General features: G+C 38.9%; 1 protein-coding gene across 1 annotated transcript; it reads right to left on the bottom strand.

Moving 5' to 3' along the window:
- Window positions 1–7,750: 7,750 nt before the first annotated feature.
- Window positions 7,751–18,406, bottom strand: LOC103702623 (BTB/POZ domain protein TNFAIP protein). The gene is made up of 10 exons (XM_008785124.6): window positions 17,055–18,406; window positions 15,781–15,878; window positions 15,658–15,703; window positions 14,187–14,269; window positions 13,927–13,991; window positions 10,527–10,588; window positions 9,301–9,360; window positions 9,079–9,111; window positions 8,347–8,412; window positions 7,751–8,091 (listed from the first exon to the last, which is right to left on the bottom strand). Exons 1-10 carry the CDS (start codon window positions 17,436–17,438, stop codon window positions 8,047–8,049), a joined length of 942 nt encoding a protein of 313 aa, XP_008783346.1. The 5' UTR covers window positions 17,439–18,406; the 3' UTR covers window positions 7,751–8,046.
- Between the last annotated feature and the right edge of the window lie 1,717 nt (window positions 18,407–20,123).

The following is a 20,123-nucleotide window of genomic DNA, read 5'->3' on the forward strand; positions in this document are numbered from 1 at the left end:
AAGCTCTTCTACCGTAATCCCTCTGTGATTCAAACTTCTCCGCGTTCTTCCCAGCGGAACCGATTCTAGAACTCATCCTTATCCCGGATCTTCCAAACTTCCTCGTCCACGGATCTCTCCCACGTCCACGAGCCAAGCCAACTTCTTCAAACGCCTTTCTAGATAATTTCCCAGCATCCCACGGTCAGCCGTGAGCCTCATCCACATCATCCCCTGTTTCTCCGTGTTCATTCCGAACCAACCCATCCTCTTCCATCAGATTGACCCCAGCAAACTTCTTGACCAACGATTCCTTCATCCACGGATAAGTCTTCAACACCGAACTGACTGCAAAGATTATCTCTCAGATTATCTTTCTGAAATGGAGCCAAATCCTCTGCATAATTCACGGGATCCCATCCTCTTCCAGCGTAATTTCATGTAATCTCCCAACATCCCATCTCGCCCACGCTTGTTCCAGCCGTCCAAGATCCTCTCAACATTCATGGTCCCAGTTCATTCCCAGCTATCTGCATTCCCTTCGGCGTTAACGAAGTGATCAACTCTCATCCGAGATTTCAGCATCCCATGTTCTCGCCAGCAGGAAGATAAGCTTCAGCAGACACGGATAGAATGAAATCATCCACCGCGTCCAAGGATCAAGGAGTAGAAGTTTATCTTGCACTCGAAACAGAGAGGAGAGGGGGCTGGTGAAAGCTATAAAAGGAGGAGAGCTTTCTTCCTTGGAGCATCATCTCTTCTCGGGTGACTTCCCACAAAAATAAGAGGGAGAGATACTAGTTTGGATATTTTGGGAATGATTTCCCAAAGAAATAAAATAATAGAGTTCAAGAGGGAGAGGAAGCCGACGGGCGAAAAGAGGAAAAACCCAGTCATGATGAAGACCTTCTACATTGCTGCTGCTGCCATCTACCACTCCATGAAAGGCTGATCTTCTCTCTAGGGCTGGATGCAGCTCTAACAAAGGGCCAAGGGTTTTATATTTTTGATTTCTATTCTTGGAGTTGTATAAACCTTATTTTGCTTCTAATGAATATTTTATTTCATCTCATATTTAATTTCTGTGATTTTAAATGTGAAGTTCATACAACTGTTCTTCATGATCACTAGGTAAATATAAGATAGTCCATGCTTAAGGAAGATGTAGTGTGCTACCGCATTAGATTAGGGTGGACATTTCATGCCAACTGAAGATGGATTATGCCTAAATTACTTTTGTGAGATTTTTATTTGGATGCTTATTGGGCTTGTAGTCAATTTGCATGTTAATCCAAGAATAAATTAAAATATAATTAACCCTTGTTCCAATATTAGTGGTGAATTCCATGCCCTAGGTTCTCCCAAACTGATATTATTTTAATTGCATTTTTTTTATTAAATTGCTTAGTTTAATAGTCTTCACAAATTCATCCTTTCAAAAATTTTTATTTTAAGAAAACAATTATACCCCAATCCCTGTGGATCGATACCCGTAATCACTATCCTACTAGATACGTGCTATTGCGTGGTCTTCAAAATTGACTATCAATTTTTGGCGTCGTTGCCCTTAGTTTAATAGTCTTTAAAATTGACAGATTTATTGGTATCAGAGCATAGGTTAAAATTTTAATAATATTTTTGAATATTCAATATTAATAGAAATATTAGTAAGTTCCTCGCACCAAAAAAAAAATGGTTAATGATACAATCAACCAATGAATTTTTACTTAATTTTTTTTATCACTGGGGACATTAAAACAGAATCATAATAAATATAATAATAAATAATAATAATTAAAAAAAATTTAGGAATATAGGGACACATGTGAAGAAATGAGAGTGGGGTAGAAAATCTTATGGGTGGGTGGATCTAACACTAATGATGTGTTATTCGGGAAAAAAAAAACTTAGGAATATAGGGACACATGTGAAGAAATGAGAGTAGGGTAGAAAATCTTATGGGTGGGTGGATCCAACACTAATGATGTGTTATTCGGAAAAAAAAAGAGAAAAGAATATAGGGACACATGTGAAGAAATGATAGTGGGGTAGAAAATTTTACAGTGGATGGATCTAACCCTGATGTTGTGTTGTTTGTGTATGTATCAGCATGCCGCCCCGCCATGCACGTGTGGCACCTCGCCGCCTGATCGAGACTATCAGGAGTGATCCAGCCACTTCTCATCCGACTGAGAGAGTCCAGGGGGACGAGACTGATCAAACAGTACTGGATGGACCAGATCATGGCCGAGAGCAGGATGGGAGGATCGACCCAGGTGATGGAGCTGATCAGAGAGGTGGTTGGGTTAGTTCGACAGCAGAGGGGACCACAGCAGCTATTTCCCTCTGCTAGTTCTTCAAATCAGGGGAGGAGTATAGCAGAGTTTAGAAAGTTGGCTCCTCCGGCCTTCAAGGGAACTACCGATCCCCAAGAGGCCGAATGTTGGATAGATGAGATGGAGAAGGCCTTCAGGGCCATGGATTGTACTGAGGAGGAGAAGATCAGATTTGCCACCTATATGCTTCAGGACCGGGCTCATCATTGGTGGGAAATTACGTAAAAAAAAATTTGAAATTACTATTTTGTATCTTTTTGCACATATGTCCATTAAAAATATTTTAATCATTTTAATTTGAAACTATTAATTTTTTAACAATGTTGATGGCATGGTAACATATGCAAAAATAAAAAAAAAAAGCAGAATGGCAAAACAAATATTTTACGAGAATATATATATATATATATTAATTTTGAAAAAACATTCATGCAAAATTTGATATTTAAAAAAATATTTTTTTAATTAATATTTTTTTATTGCCTTGAATGCATTTATAGCATATATTATGTTTGTGTCACTCAATTTAGATTGAATGAAGGTAAGAATTGTATTCAGGCAATAAAAAAAAAAATCAATGTATATATTGGTGTCTCTGTTATCTTTTTTTTATTGTCTGATGCACCTAAATTGAGTGACACGAACACAATATATGCTGCTTTTTTTGAGGAAAAAAAAAGAGAACGATGGATGCAGCTACAATTGGAAAACAATAAATTCATACAAAGTACTTCCGCACTCTGTACTTCCATATAAAAATAAGCTCACATCTATCTCGTATTAGCATGATAAAAATTACTCAGCTAACTTGTTTTATTTTTACTTAACCAACAAAAACTGAACAAGTGGAATGCAGTAGGCATTCTAGAAATTGATGCATGCGATGCCTTATTTGGAAAGATACACGTGTCTCAGTCTTGGATACATGCGTCACCAAGAGAGATCTTTGGTTTTATCAGTGTACCTAACAACCCTAAATAGTTCATGAACAACTTTTTTAGAAAAGAAAAAGCTCAATGTCATCTAATCCAGTTTGTTACAAACTAAATTGGATCAATCTAGTTTGTCTACATTTCAATTCACAATCAAAATCCCAAGTTTGTACTCTAGATCGGGTTGGAGATAGCAAATTCCTTTTTTGGGGGGTAAGAATCTCGCCAAGTGGTAAAATAAAGTTCTAGACCAGGCTAGATTGGTTCATGACTTGAAGCAGCCCAATTTTAGTATTGGATTGATATGTCAAATTTTAAATCTAAAAAATTTGTAGTATGACATAACTACAAAGAAATTCTATTTTTGATTAGGAATCGAAGAGATCCCCTGCCATTTTCTCTCCCTCTCTCTCTCCTCTTTTTTATGTTCTTCTGTGTTAATCTCCTGTCCTCTTTTATAACAGAAAAAAGAACGTTCTTCAAATCCACTCCAAAATCGGTCTTCCTCTTTCTTCTACTTCTTTCCTAATTCCGTCTTCTTTGCTCTCATAAGCTCTAGTGTTCTGGTACAATAACTAAGAAAGGCAAAAAAAAAATAAAAAATAGAAGAGTGTTGTTGTCGCTCTTCTAATTATTTTTTTTAATTTTTTCCTCTCTTAGTTTTTGTACCAGAACACTAGAGCTTATGAGAGCAAAGACGAGATGAAGGGGAATGAGAAAAAGGACAAAAAATTTGGAGGGGATTTGAAGAACGTTTTTTTTTTTTCCTCTTATAAAAGAGGACAGAAGATAGAGGAGCCTACAAGAGGGAAGAAAAAGTGGTGATCGGATGGATACAGGATTCGGGCCGTGCAGCCGGTAGGATACGAGTGATTCACGACATCCGACGTTTTTGGGTGAGTGCACTTCTCATTGAGCCATCATGCCTACAGAGAGACAAATAGGGCAACTGACTTGATGCCATCTTTTGCGTCTCAGTATTCCGAAGTTTTATTTGAGACAACCACACTTTGGTTCCGTCGTCCTTGTATTCTCTTATCTTTTTAAATCTTATAGGCTGCACCCACACCCGTGATTGGAGAGAAAATGCACTGCAGTGGAGGATCTCTCGGCCGAAAATAGAATTTGTTACAGATGGCAAGTAAAGTTTTGTCATACTACAAATTCCTAAGATTTAAAATTCAATCATATCCACCCAATACTGAAATTGGTATGCTTCAAGTCATGAACCAATCTGGCCCGGTCCAGAACTTATTCTACTACTGAAATAGAAACTATATAACTTGGCTGCTAGATTCTTACCATTCTTACCCAGAAAAAAAGGGACTTGGCTAGCTCCAACCCCACCCAGGGTACAAACTCATGATTTTGATTGTAAATTGAAATGTAGACTCACTGGATTGATCCGATTGGTTGCCATTGAGCTTTTTCTTTTCTAAAAAAGGTTGTTCATGAACTATTTAAGGTTGTTAAGTATACCCAGAGAATCAAAGATCCCTCTTGGTGATGTATGTATCAAAGACCTAGAGACATGCATCTCTCAAAATAAGACATTGCATGTATTAGAATTATTGTAGAACCATTAATTATGCCGAACATAGTCGGCCTCCATAAAAGCTGATTGTGCCAAACTTCGTCGATCTTACCAAACTTCATCTTTATTGATTTGTGGTTGGTTATGCCAAACTTAGTCGAACTTACCAAAAATATGATTCTCTTTTTTTATCTTCTTTTTCAATAGTATGTATCAATTTCTAGAACGTCTACTGCGTTTCACTTGCACCCTTTTCTCTCATGTTTGCATTCCAGACTAACTCTTATTTTTATTAGGCAGCACTTAGACGTTAGACATATAAGAACTATATTTTGCTTCATTATTTACATTCCTGAGGGTATCTTCGAAGCTAGTACGTTGAGCAGTTTCTTCTAGCGTAAGCAGAATGTGGTCATCTTTCTCGCAGCAAAGATTCAAGAAGGCAGCCTCCTCCTCCTACAAAAGTTAAAGAGGGCATATTATGACAAAGTAGCTAGATTATAAGCAAGTTTTCTAGTTGTATAATCATGGAAAGAGTATATCTTAGGGTTCAAACGTCCAAGAGAAGTTCAAAGAGCTCCAAAAGGAAGCATGACTATGATATTTTTTCTCCAAATAGATTTAAACAAATAGAACATTAATTGGATGTTTTTGATTCATACAAGTAATTTAACATTTTAAAAGTGCCTCCTGACAGACAAAGGTTACATACAACCAAAGTGTTGAATTTTGTCTCCCATCTATGGCACCAATGATGGCAAGGTCATCCAAGAGACCCTGTTTATAACTTTAGATGTAAGAAACTTTTGCTTAGTAACAAAACTTCGTTCTCTTCTGCCTGTTGCATCAAAACTAGTTCATTTTGTTGAGAAAAATCTTCCAAATGTTCGGACTAATGCAGACTAACTTAAATTTTATTCTCGATAATTAATTTTTGCTAAATAACATATGCAAGAAATCAAAATGTAGCACCTTGATCCCCTTGTCTATGAAAAATTAATTGCTTGGGATACATGAGTTAGATGCACAGTAAATTGGGTTTCCAGCAAGAAATCCAACTTGCACCGAAACCAGAGTCTATATTGAAAGCAGGTGTATGCAGAAACAAAGTTGCTGACCATACAACCAAACAAAGAAACCAATGTTCTGAACAAATCTATGCAATGTAATAGACATTTGAGGGATGCATATGAGTGAATCATTAGAGGGCGAAAATGCAAGACACAAAATCTCTTAGTGTAATAACCCAGAAATTTTCTGAGGCTCGTGGGCCGGCCTGGAGCCAGCCCCAGCCCAATCCCGCGTAGCCCAACTTGTGGGCCTATGGGCCACCCCAAAAAGGCCAGGTTTGATTAGCCCAAAGGCATGCTTGTTGCACGAGATGGGGAGTCTACTTCCTCCCACGACTCCGACGGGCTCCGAGAGTCCTAGAACAGCCTAATGACTGACCAAAAACCCCGAAAACTTTCTCTATTTAAGGCTCCTTCCTCCTCTTTGCTCCATCGATGAAGACCCAAGAGTGGCCGCCAATTCCAAGTCTCCTTCTTGATTCCTCGCTGGAAACCTCGCCGGACTAAGGTAAGACCTAAGCCACTCCTCTCTTCTTTTTCCGGTCTTCTAGCGATGTTTTCCTTTGAATTAATTTGATAAGACACCGGCATTCATTCGAAATGAGGGTACTCTATTTTAGCAACTCTTCCTCCAGTGTTCGCTGCTGGCGACCACCGAAATAGGCTGGGTTTCTTGCAAAAGCTTCGATCCAGCTCTACTATCACAGTCGAGTCTTGATTGCCAGCCGGTGAGCCGCAATACCCAATTCTTCTTATTTTGGGCCAATCTAGCAACTGCTTTCTCTTCTTTTTCTCCATCATCGACTGACGTGGGTGTTGATGCCACCATGGTTATCGCTGGAGGCCAGACATCAGGCCGTCGCAGGTGCCACTGCTGCCAACCACCAGGGGCTGCATCCATTCTGATTAAACCTCCCCTATTTTGAGAAAGTAGCTAGTTTCCCTCTCTTCTTCTCTCTTCTCTCTCTCCTCTATTCCCTCTAATTTTGTTATCTCAACAGCAACAAAAGAAGAGGATCATATAGTGTATAGAGCATATAATGCGTCCTATCCTGCAAATAAAATCTCAACAATTCAGGATTATATATTATTTTGATTGTAAATTGAAATGTAGACTAATTGATTGATCTAATGTAGTTTGGTAAAAAAACTGAATTGGATGCCATTGAGGTTTTGCTTTTCTGAAAATGCTGTTCATGAATTATTTAGGGTTGTTAAGCATACTGAAAAAACCAAAGATCCCTCTTGGTGACGTATGTTTCAAGGACTTAGAGACATTTATCTCTCAAAATAAGGCATCGCATGCACCAATTTCTAGAATATCTACTGCATTTCACTTGAACTCTTCTCTCATGCTTGCTTTCCAGACCCACTCTTGTTCTTTATTTTTTTAGTACGCTGACCACAAGCTATTTCGTTGGATTCGACCTTGAACTGCCCTGCCAGGCCTGAATGCATTTTTTGCCTTCATCTGATACACCCAAATTAAGCGACATGAACAAAATATATGCAGCCTGTCTTGAAAAAGAAAAGGAAAATGATTGATGCAGCTGCAACTGGAAAAAGATAAATCTATAGAAAGTGCTTCCACAGTGTGTACCTCCATAGAAAAACAAACTTGCATCTATCTCACATTAGCATGATATCATGATTCAGCTATCATGGTAATGGAACATGATAAAAATTACTCAGCTAATCTTGTTTTATTGCTACTTAACCAACAAAAACTGAACCAGCTTAATTAATAGCATGTATGTCGGCCAATTCATTCTAAGAATCCGCTCATTTTGCCAATTCAGTTCTACTGAGAGTGATACCATTTGTCCAAGAATTTGTTGGATAGTATTGTTGCCTTCCCAGTCATCCATTAGAGAAAAGAGCACTTGCAAGGGCCAAGGATTTGAGATATCAGCTTTCATGTAGTTGCTCCAAGAAATGAGACTGTGCATAGGATTTGCCAGTTTTATATGATAACTGGCCATAAGCCAGTAAAATTGCACCAACAGATGATGTAGATAGAGAGAGAATAAATGAAAATGCCCCATGACATGTACTTAGATTCATGGAAGTATATAATTAGGCAACACTTAAACATCAGGCATACTTGAACTACACTTTATTCATTATTTACATTCCTGAGGGTATCTTCGAAGCAAGTACGTAAAGCAGTTTCTTCTAGCGTAGGCAGAATGTGGTCATCTTTCTCGCAGCAAAGATTCAAGAAGAGCAGCCTCCTCCTCCTACAAAAGTTAAAAGAGGGCATATTATGACAAAGTAGCTAGATTACAAGCAAGTTTTCTAGTTGTATAAACATGGAAAGAATATATCTTAGGGTTCAATCGTCCAAGTTCAAAGAGCACCAAAAAGAAGCATGGCTACGATATTTTTCTCCAAATAGATTTAAACAAGTAAAACATTAATTGGATGTTTTTGACTCATACACGTTATAAACATTTTAAAAGTGCCTTCCGAATTAGCAGACAAAGGTTACATACCACCAACGCATTGAATTCTGTCTCCTCGTCTATGGCACCAATGATGGCAGGGTCATCCAAGAGATCCTGTTTACAACTTTAGATGTAAGAAACTTAAGCTTAAATAACAAAACTTCATTCTCTCCTACCTGTTGCATCAATGCTAGTTCATTTTGTTGAGAAAAAACTTCCAAATGTTCAGACTTTAGCTTTCCTAATGCGGACTAACTTAAATTTATTCTCGATAAATAATTTTTGCTAAATAACATATGCAAGAAATCAAAATGTAGCACCTTGACGCACTTGTCTATGAAAAATTAATAGCTTGGGATAGTAAAATGGTTTTCCTGCAACAAACCCAAATTGCACTGAAAGCAGAATCTAGACTGAAGCAGGTGTGTGAAGAAACAAAGTCGCTGGCCATACAACCAAACAAAGAAACCCATGTTCTGAACAAATCTATGCAATGTAATGGACATTTGAGGCATGCAAATGAGTGAATCATTAGAGGGTAAAAATGCCAGACGCAAAATCTCTTAGCAAATACTATAATCACAACCATTCAGCCTTGTCCCAACTATATGGTGTCCACATTATGTATCTGAATTTGCCCATCAATGTCTTAGCAAATAATGACAGCACAAAAAGACATTCATTACATGGGAGAGAATTTTTTTATGGAAAAGAAGTATCAATAACTAGTTAATAGTAATCAAGAACACGCGACATTCAAAAATGGATGGAACTGCTTACATCATCAGCAATTTGCAATAAACCATTTTTGTCCTGCACAGGTAAAATAATGGTCACTTTTCTGCATCTGATTTAACAATCAGAATTCTAAACCGCTTATGGAAAGGAGATTTTTTTTTAAATGCACTTTAAGAGAGCTTCAGGATATCTTATGAAAAAGACTAGCAAGATAAGTTTTATCTACATGAATGATCTCTGATATAAGAAAAAATGACAATCTACCTTAACGGCAACGAAAAGAAGAGGATCAGATGGTGTATAGATCATATATTGTGTCCCATCCTGCAAAATAAAATCTCAACAATTCAGGATTAGAATGGAAGACTTGCCATGCAGTCTTATGGACATTTTGTGATAATATCAACTTCATAGTTCATTATGAACTTGATTATGGTATCCACTGAAATGCCTAATCTAGAAATAATATGTTTCAGTATTTACAGACAATGATAAGGGAAAAAGGCAACCAAAAAATGTCTTACCAGTCTTGATAAACAAAATTCGAAGGATTAAATGTCCTTTAGGAATTTTTCTTGGAAAAAAGAAACTGATCGGTTTATTTAATTAGAAAATGATCAATTGTTCAATCCTTACTGTGGAACCAGGGAGCTCTGTTGCGTGCAAACAGCTTGAGTTGTCATTTCCTTTTTAAACCTCATTACTGGAAGTTAGAGTCAAACCACAAATCTCCCTAGCAGATGGTGCACCATCTCAAACCCAATAAAATTCTGCCTGCACTTCCTGCTTGATTCAGTTCTCGCAAATCCAAACCTCAAAAATGGGATATGGCTTTGCCCAACAAGTTTGAGGGGTGTTATAAATGCATATTAGTGCTCTGTTGTCCGATACAGCAGTAATATATATTATAGTCTATTCTTTATTAATTTATAGCACATTGTGCCCATAAGCATCCATGTTGACCAGTTGGCCCTCCAATGAGACAACTAGAATGTTCATAAACTCCCTCATAATCTGGTCTAAAGGTAATATTTCCTTATCCTACTTCAACACATCAAACTGAAATGGATACCCATTTACTGGACCAATTAGGGCAACTTTTACAAAAGTTCCTTAAGCAATCTAAGAATTCCCTGGCTTGTCACAGTATCAAAAGGTTTCATTTTCTATAAAGTGTGCTGATTTCTTAATTTTAGATGACCAAAAGAAAGTTTGGTAGTTTGTGCCTTACATAAAAGCCCTTACAGAATATGAAAAATATGCATGCTTACTAATGCTTTAGAGAAGGGCTTAAGAAGAGCCTCTCATAAATGTAGATGAAACTGATAAAGAAAAAGAAAAATGCATTTTAACATAGTAAAACACAGCATAAACACAGAGAACTATGGACACCTAAGCAGAGGAACTACAAAATTGCTGATGGAAAGTTGACCCCAGAATGTAACATAGAGCAACAAAAGGATTATCCCAGACAGTATTGGCTATCTCACCAAATGGAAGCAAGTAATCTCTGCACCTTCAGAAGGTAACCCATCAATATCTTCACCATCATCTGCATGATTCAACAAATTTTACAGTTTATGGAACTATAAATTCAAATATCTGCTCTGTTTTTGTATTCCAGAAACCATTGAACTTCAAGTAGATCTAAGTCATGTTAAATTTACCTCACATAGTGAAACATTTAGCTGTACCATTTAAACAAGAAGCAAATTCATGCACAAACAATTGCTACTTTCCCCTTTGTAAGATACATAACTCTAATACAGCGAAACTAACATCTAAAAACAGTTTTTTCTACTTATAATGCATATAATCCTGTTGTATAACATTACAATTGAATAGCAAATGACCGGTCTCCAAGAACTATGGTTGCAGAAAAGATGATAAATCCTCATTTGTGTATATGCATATTCTTATACAAAGACTTTAACATGTGAAAGCCTTGTTAAGACTTCAGTAGCCTATACCAGGAGGAAATACTGAGCAGAGTTGGGTCTCGATGAAGGGAAACAAGTCTACCAAAAAGTTGGGAAGCAGAATCACCTAAAAAGAATCTTTAAAAACTTTTCCTTTAACAATGAAGATTCACTAAGTTGATCATTGACACACAAAGATTTGACTATAGACATGAGAAAACAATAAATATTACAATTTGACGTTGGTTTCATCATATATGAAAGAAAAGTTCGATTGGAAGTTGGTTGGAAACCCTAGATAGCGGGATTCGATGCACCAACAAGATTCCAGAGCAGGTCGGGCACAAGAAATGGAGGCTAATGATCCATGCTAGGCCAAAGTAAGAAACCCATTTCATTAAAGGATGGACAATAGATTTCTATATTTTCACCCGAAACGACTTATAGTGAAACTAGCAATTTCAATAAAAGAAGAATTTAATGTCCTTCCTGGATTTACAATCTGAAATGTAGAATTCAGGCATGCAATTACCCAACAGCCTTACATGGGAACAACTGGATCTCAATTTTGACCAAGTCCCGCATGTTTGATCCAAATCAGCAGACAGTACATGGTAACTAACAGTTTGTCAGCCAATACTATCAAAATTGTGACATTTTTAGTTCAATATAGTAATTGAACTAAATATTCTCCATGTGCCACATATTCCTCCGAGTTTAGGTAGTCAGGTTAAGGAACAGGCAGTATATGCAGTCAATTGATTGATCATTATAACATAACCATAACCAACCAAACCAGCCTTATCCAACTAATGCAGTCAGTCAGTTCTCATTCTCCAAAAATTTCCACGTAGGGCCTTCAACATTCAAGGGTAACACTATTGCCAAAGCAATTTAACTGCTTCAAGATCACTCAATTTAGAATTTTAGATCACTTGATTGTTATACCCTTTGGAATGAAAGTGTACCGAATATTCTTTTCCTCATCCCCTAAATTACCCCTTCTCCATCCCATCCACCATTACCCTTTTTCTTTTCTCTTTTTCTCAACTCCCATGCTGAGCTCTCCAACCCCCTCTACCTCCTCCTCCATTGCACTGCAACAACCAGCCATCACCTCCTCTGAGCACTTGTACACTAATCCAAAGCATGCATTGACAAAGATCAACAAAAACATGAAAAGCATTAAATGATCTAGATAATCTTATTCTAAACAATGGCATTAAGCTCCAGACAAGCCTTAGCCACCAAGCTCTACACTCACTACACCAAATCCTCCTCCTCTCATTGATGTTGGTAGCTCCTCCCCTATCCGTCGTTACTTTCCCTGTGTACCCCCTCCCCATTGATCTGTACACCCCCTCGCAGAGGTCAGCAACCTCCCTCAATGTTGCCAAGTTCTTCCCAGAGTATTATGCATTCACCAACAGGTTTATTGCCACCTCTGCCAAATCATGTACCAACACGCTCACCATCCCATCCATTCCGCATCCCCATTCAGTAACCACATGGGCCCCACTCTGGCCACACCCTCCACATAGCTCGGCCTAGAGAACAAGTACATGGACACCACCAATCACTAGGCCCCATTCTGGCCCACCCATACATAAGGCAACATGTGGCCCACCAGTGAAGAGAATGTAAAAGTAACATTTGCTCAACATAGGGCCTACACTACCACCTTGAGGGTTATAAGGATAAGGCAAGCACCATAGTGGTGGTCAATAGGGAGGGGGGCAACAATAAGGGCATCAACAATAACATGCTAGGGAGAGGCGGGAAAAGGAAGCAATCATAGGAGGCAATAGCGTTGGTGGCAACAAAGAGGGAGTGGTGGACATTGGCGCTAGTCTAATTATCAAATAATTAGATTATTTAGATCTATATTTGTACCCTTGAATGCTCAGTGGGAGGGGTGAAAGGCAGAGCTAAGGAAGGTGAAGGGGTTGGAAAACTTGCTAGATAGATGGGGAAAAGGAAGATAAAAAGATAAGTGGTGGATGGGGAAGGAGAGGTGGTAATTTAGTTTTTAAAAAAAACACTAATAGCTGGACCTTTGTTCTAAACAGCATGATGGCAAATTCTATAAAATGCTAATTGAGTGCTTTGGAAGCAACTAAAACTGCTCTAGCAATAGCATTACCCTATTTCAAGCTTTTCAATTTTCTGTTTTCACACCCTCCATCCTTGTTACCTAGGTCTTTCCCTCATTTTTGAGCATTCTTCAATACAAATAAAAGTACCTCTCCATATTAGAGCCCCGTCAAATTTTGTTGTACGTACATGCACTATCTAAAATGATTATCCATCATTTTGTCCATTATGCAACTCCTGCAGCTCATCTAATATACTCACTACTCAATCTATTCTTTCTAATTTGACCACAACTCCATTTTAACATTGTCATTTTGGTGATACTCCACTTGTTATGTAAGCCCTCTTTATTGTGCAACATTCTCCACAAGCTCCCTTTTTTCTTTACTAACCCCTGTTTCTCATACCAGCATAATATAGACATAAACATTTGCCTCACTATGCACAGAAAAAAGGCTCATTTATCAAAAAAACATGGAGTTTCACGTAGAAAGGAGTGCAAGGAACCAGGTAAGTAAAAGGTTTCAGTCTAATGTTCAACTACTAATGATTCGACATGGTTTAATTTTAAAAATAATGTTAAGCCAAATCTTCCATGTCTTAGTTTGTTCCTGTAGCTACGTTGTATTGTTGGTCTTTTAAGAGGAGACTGCTGGAACCATCCTGGCTTGCTGCAAATTTTAGATTAGAACAATGATGTAGAGCCATAGATTGCAGACTCCATTCCTATCTATTTAAGGTCAGCCTTATCAGCCTACTTCATCACTTATTTAATTAACAATCAGAAAAAAAAAATCCTTCAATTTAAACTTACAGAGCAAGAAAACATAAATCATTTCTATATCTCCTTTGACAGTAATATCTAAAGAAACATTGCCTGTGCGGAATTCAAGTATGTCGTCCTCAGAATAGCAAAAGCTACCCCTTGCTGTGTAACAGAATCTGAACAAGAAAGACAGATGGAGCAAATTAGAATGAAGACCATTATGTCAAATGATCTAAAGAAAAAAATGCAGTAATTTGTTGTAGATTATGAGAAGCAGAAAACCAGTTAGGTTGTTTACCAAAAACTTACAGAAAACCATTAAAACCCAGAAAAGAATTAAGTCTAATCAAAAGAAACACAACGGTCTTTACCCACTAAATACAAGATGCATATGGATTTTAGCAAGAGCATATGCAGCAGCAGGAATGATAGCCTCAACTTCATCATCATTGACCTGCAAAATAGATCATGGACCTAATTAGGACAAGTACAAGACAATTAAGAATTTCCCCAAGCATTTGGGATCAGCTTTATGGATCCTCTTCACCAAGTATTTTTAACCAAGGGCTACCTCTAATAGGGGCCACCTAAATTAACAAAAATAAAATTTGGATTCATTTCATAGCTTGGCATGCTTTTTAAAACTGATTCCCAACAAACGATAAACTTTACCTTTCTAATGCAAAGCTTCGGACAGGCATCAGTAGTGTTTCTATTATGATAAATAGCAAAATAAAAGATTTTTTATGAATTATCAACTAAATGAATTTAACCCACAACACAATATTAACGTATCCGCTTTAAAGTTTTTCTAATCAATAAATGAAGGTTGGACAAACGAGAAAGAAAATAGATATTGTTCAATGAATGAGAAATGAAAAGGCAAACAAGAAAACAAAGTTCTAACAAGAATGAACATTTTTTACTAGTATAAATACTAGGTAAAATAACAATTAAGGTCAAGGAATAAAATGCCACTGGATAACATTGTGCCAGCCAGTTGCCAGCATCGCAAGTGCTTTACTGTGTTTCGTCAAGGCAAAAACAAACAAATAATATTGTTCGGCTCAGTACCAATTGATACTGAGCCGTACCAACCTGCACTGAATCAGCATGTTTGCCTTGCAACACATGTGCACGTGCATGTTCCCAGTGCCAGCATTAGCCCGCGATGGTATAGCACTGTAGATGCTAGACAAGGACTAACACCTAAAAGCCTTGGTTAGGATAGTCCCTCCCAGGACAAGGTGGCAGCCCTAAAGTCAGAGGAATGCATGGGTTACTTTAAGAAATATCCTGCAAGTGATGCTCTTGTACTGCTTTCTCTCAAAAAAGAAGAAAATATCCAGCCCTTTAACCCTATCCAAGCTTAGTTAACAAAGCTCATAAGATATGTTTTATGATGAGAACAACAAGGAACATATAAAAAATAAAAAGAAATCATGTGAGCTTACAAGCAAAGTAACCAAATAAGAGGATCAACTCATAAGAAAAATGGTAAAACAGAAAATTGGGAATAGCTAGCTTTCACTATTGATTAATAATTTATTGCAATCCTATTCATTCTAGTAGCAGATAAGCTTCCCACTACTAGAGAAGATAAATCAGATAAGTAGCAAATAAATCAGAAACAAAGATAAATCCATATACTATCTTGCAGTGCTGATCAACATCTAGAACTAAGACAATGTGCACATTCAGAAGCTAAGACAAATAAAACCCATAGAAATGCTCATATAGAACAATACATAAAGCATTAAAAATTGATTATCAAGATTATCACATTGATGTTAATGGAATTTTATCTGGCATTTGCAATTTACATAAGAACAAGAGACATACAGCTGACCATCCATTGAAGTTTGTGCTCTTCAAGATCTGTACAGGCCTGAACAAAGACAATTTATTTTTCAGAGGACCACACATTCAGAAAATTTGCTTAACACCTTGAAGGCACATACTCACGTATCAACTGGACAGAGCAGCATGCACTCATCCCCTTGAGAACTTTGAAAGACTCTCCTAATTACGCATTCTAAAGGCAAATTATTTGTAGAGTCAACCTGTAACATATTTCCGGTATTAGTATAAATATCAGTATAACAAGAAAATTATAAATCCAACTTAAGATGGTAGGAATTTGGAAAATAGTTCTCACTAATGACAACCAAGGTGAAGAACTACCAACCCAGCCAGTAGAAACATTCAAAAAAGAAAGAGAAAAGAAAGAAAGAAAGAAAAGAAACAAAAGCTAAACCGCCTCAGTCCCATATCTCCCCCCAGATAATGGAAGAAAGAAATTATTTAAAAGAAGAACAGGAAGAAGTTCTCACTATGGAACAAGGAAATTATTCCAGATGGTAGGAGTTTAGAAAGTAGTTCTCACTATGACAAACAAGGTGAAGAACTGGCCAACCCAGCCAGTAGAAACATAAAAAAAAGAAAAGAAAAGAAAAGAAAAGAAAAGAAAAGAAAGAAAAGCCAAACCGCCTCAGTCCCACATCTCCTCTAGCTAATGGAAGAAAAAAAATATTTAGAAGAAGAAGAAAGGGGCCCTCAACCACAGGGAGGAATGTTCACCTACAACACAAAGACTAACTCCTGTGTCACCATCTCTTAGCTCTGAGAATTTCTTACTGCATCGAAGATTAGGTCTCTCTCTCCCCCTATTCTTTGTTTAATTCCCTTCTAAACCTCCCTACCTCTTTCTGTTTTATTTTGATCTCTACTGCATCCACTGGCACCATCCTCTAAAGAATACAACTATATATGATGAATATGGCCATTCTAGAGAACCATTATAGTATGATTGGTATTTTCAGAAAGATCTAAAACAGAATTTAGGATCATGATTAGCTAGTAAACTATGTTTCTGAGCAGACACAATATCTCACACAACAAAGAAAAGGGGTAAGCAACCATCTCCGTCTGTCTTTAGTCTCCAACCCACCGACACTTTATTTCATCCTCTAATTGTCATGGAACACATTTCTTTTTGCATTCTTCACATGGAACTGAGGTGCAAGAATGTGGTGGAAGTGCATTCGCTTTCCCACATTGCAAATATGACATGCTGAACTTCTCATCTCTTTCTGCCCCACTTTATGCTGGTCTTGCATCTTGATGAATGTTTAAGGTTGGGTTAACAACCAATGAATTCAGTGGAATCCACAATATTACATATTTCAGAGTATAGTGTTCATAAATTAAAAAGGGGAAAAAAAGCAAGAGACACTTACAATGGTGGCTAACCGATTTAAAGAAGCCGTGAGGACCCTTCCATGAGGGTCCAGCACGAAGCCTGTGGGCGGCTTCGGCAATGGAGATGGCTGGCCTGGCGAGGGTACCGCCTCTACCAGGCCGTCATCATCGTCGGTTACCGGCTTCTCCGGAGCTCTCCTCTTCGTTGCTCTCTTCTTCACCGGGCCGGTCTTGGCCGCGCGGCACCAAGGGTAGCGGCGGTGGAGGCGGAGCTCGCAGCCGGACCTCTTCTTTGTAGTAGAGAGTGGTATCGACAGGGACCAAGACTTGGATAGAGAGAGACTCGTCGAAAAGGAAACGTTAAGGGGCTTTATTCCGGGAGGGCAGTAGGAACAGCGCGACGCAGTGGAGATGCCTATCATCTTAATGGATTCCAAGGAATCTCGAATTGCACTTAAGGTGTTAGGTGGAATGGCTGAGAGAAGTTGAAGCCTCCCGCGCCCTGAGGCAGTTCATGAGAGCGCCAGAGAGGTAATCCTGCGCGAATTGTGAGTAGGGTCCTGACAATTAGATCGCGGGTGAGAGGAGGGAAGAGAAACGAGCGAGATTTCGAGTTGAGGAAAGCAGAGAGCTTGGAATGAAATCGATAACGTTGTCGCCCCAAAAATAAAAAAATCTTTGTTCGGCGAGCCGGGGGTATCAAGGTGGATCATACGGGCATTTGCTACCGCGAAGCCGAGAACAGGGGGTGCGGCTCAGCTGTTTCCCCTCAAACAGGAAACAGAGCGACGGTGCTTTAACGCCGCTTGAAAACTACTGATATAATAATAATAATTCAATTATAGGGAGGAAACCCATCGTTCCGCGTCCGCCCCCGAGCAGATCGGCGGCGATGCCACCTCCGCGGCCGGGGCCTCCCAAGTCGAGATGGGAAACGCAGGGGTCGGCCGGGTGGCAGAGTTATATATCCGAATCCAGCCATCGCCGGAGGACAGGTAGGCAAGGCGGGGGTGGCGGGCTGCAGGGAGAAGTGGAGCTTGGACTTGACGAAGAGGGGATCTAGGAGAAAGAAAAGAGAAGGTTTTGGCTGGAGAAGGAGGCGGAGGAGAGAACAGGGGAAGACGGAGAGCTGGAGAGGAGGCGGGAAGCGAGGAGAGCACGGTCCACTTCATCCTCCTCGGCGATGAGGGGCGATGGCATTGTTGGAATGGGAGGATGAGAAGGGAGAGGGGTGCCTTGGATCTAATTTCACTTGCCCATGGCATCGGTCATCGCTGTCCATCGGCCGCCGCCACGGAGGTGGCATCGCCGGCGGCTCTCCTCGGAGGAAGAAAGAAGAGGGGGCCGGAGATGGAGCGATGGATTTCCGCCGTATAATTGGTTTATTATTATTATTTTATTACTTCTCGGACGACGTTAAGACACCGTTTGAACTAAGTTTCTGAATGGCGGGACCCATGTCTAACAGCCAAGCAGAGGGCTCCAGCTGTCCGGCTCGGTCTGTTTCCTGTGTGAGCGGAAACAGCTGAGCCGCACCTGAGTACAGGTGGGTCTGTGGCGTGGAAATTGCCACGTTGGCGGAGCCTAATTATCCAAAGAAAGAATAGGAGGTGCTACAGGTATTCCGTAAGTTTCTTCCTGCAATTTTTTTTGGCCGTCCGATTCAAACCGGATATATTCAATTTATCCTACGGTGCCGAGTTCTAGCCAGTTTTAAGGTGATAAGGGGCATGGCTGCAGTATATACAAATTTACAAACAACACTACATTCTCTTTAATTTTCTAATTTTTGGTAGAACTATAATACTATAAACATGGAAACACATTCACGGGAGTTGCTATAGAAAAATTTTCAAGAGAAGAGAAGGGAGAACAAAGTCAAATCCCACCATACAAGTCATGCATGATTGGTCGCATAAAATGCACACAATTTATAATTTTGTTTGCCTCCTTATAGGTATGAACCATAATAAAAGAATCAAAGAAAGCCATCATCCACCAACAATCCTCGATGAGGGTTGAGCACCATTTCTTGGAGGTCATGTATGATATCATTTAATAAATGTACTTGAATCCCTCTCAAGTATAATACAAGATCCTCTTAGGATCTTAATAGCATAGGTCAACCTTTTCCACGCTCCATGCAACTCGGCCATTAGACAATAGTTTTAGATGATGAACCCCCTGAGAAATGGTCAGAGGAGGAATGTCAGAAATGGCTATTTCTACTGCAAACATTTCAGAATTGGCCGCAGCCACTTGATCCCACTGGCGATTTTGGCAGCAGCGGGGTGGAGAACATGAGCAAGAAGAGGATGCCGATCAAAGGAGCCCAGCTTTCTCTCCGATCCATCTGCTTTGAGCCAGCTTTATACCTACTTTAGTTTAGCAAATCAGAACAAAAAATAATAAAATAATTTATTTTTAAATAAAAAATTTAGAAATTAATTGGTAATTTGTTCTCAATAAAAATATCATCGAACAAACACCATAATCTCAGTACCAAATACCGTATCGATATTTTATCAGTTCGATATAATATACTTATGTGTCGAAATAGCTCTCTAACTTTTTTTCAATTTTTATTTTAATACGGACCTGTATGCATCTCGGTACATTTCGGTACGAGATGGTACGTAGTTTGTATTTCATTCAATATGGTATAGTATGCCTATGATAGACTTTGGATTTAAATTATTAGAATGTTAAGATATTTTTTTATTTTTATGAAATAATATTAAAGAGTACTTAGTCAAACCTAAGAAAGAAAACTTTCTGGTGAAATGCTGTGGTCCTCAACTCTACTGGAAACTTGTTTAACTTCATCTTAGTCTGATGGACATCCAACACCAACAACGCCGACACCATTACATGCGGGCCTCCACATGGCAGTGGAATGCGGCCTTTGATGATGGCCTCGACGAGGACAGGGCTGATAAGTCTTCTACTGATCCAAGCAACTTTATGGGCAAAGGCCCCCACTATTTTTCTTACAATTGAGTCCTCACAGTTACCAGCCAAAGGTCAGGCTGCCTGTCAACTTGAACCGTTTAAGGTGACCAGAAGGAAGACCATCTTTCGGCATACGATAGCGTTTTTTTTTAATC

This window comes from Phoenix dactylifera, chromosome 2 (genome assembly GCF_051530095.1).
Source record: "Phoenix dactylifera cultivar Ajwa chromosome 2, Ajwa_hap1_PhDact_Kaust_v1.1, whole genome shotgun sequence".
Lineage (NCBI taxonomy): Eukaryota > Viridiplantae > Streptophyta > Magnoliopsida > Arecales > Arecaceae > Phoenix > Phoenix dactylifera.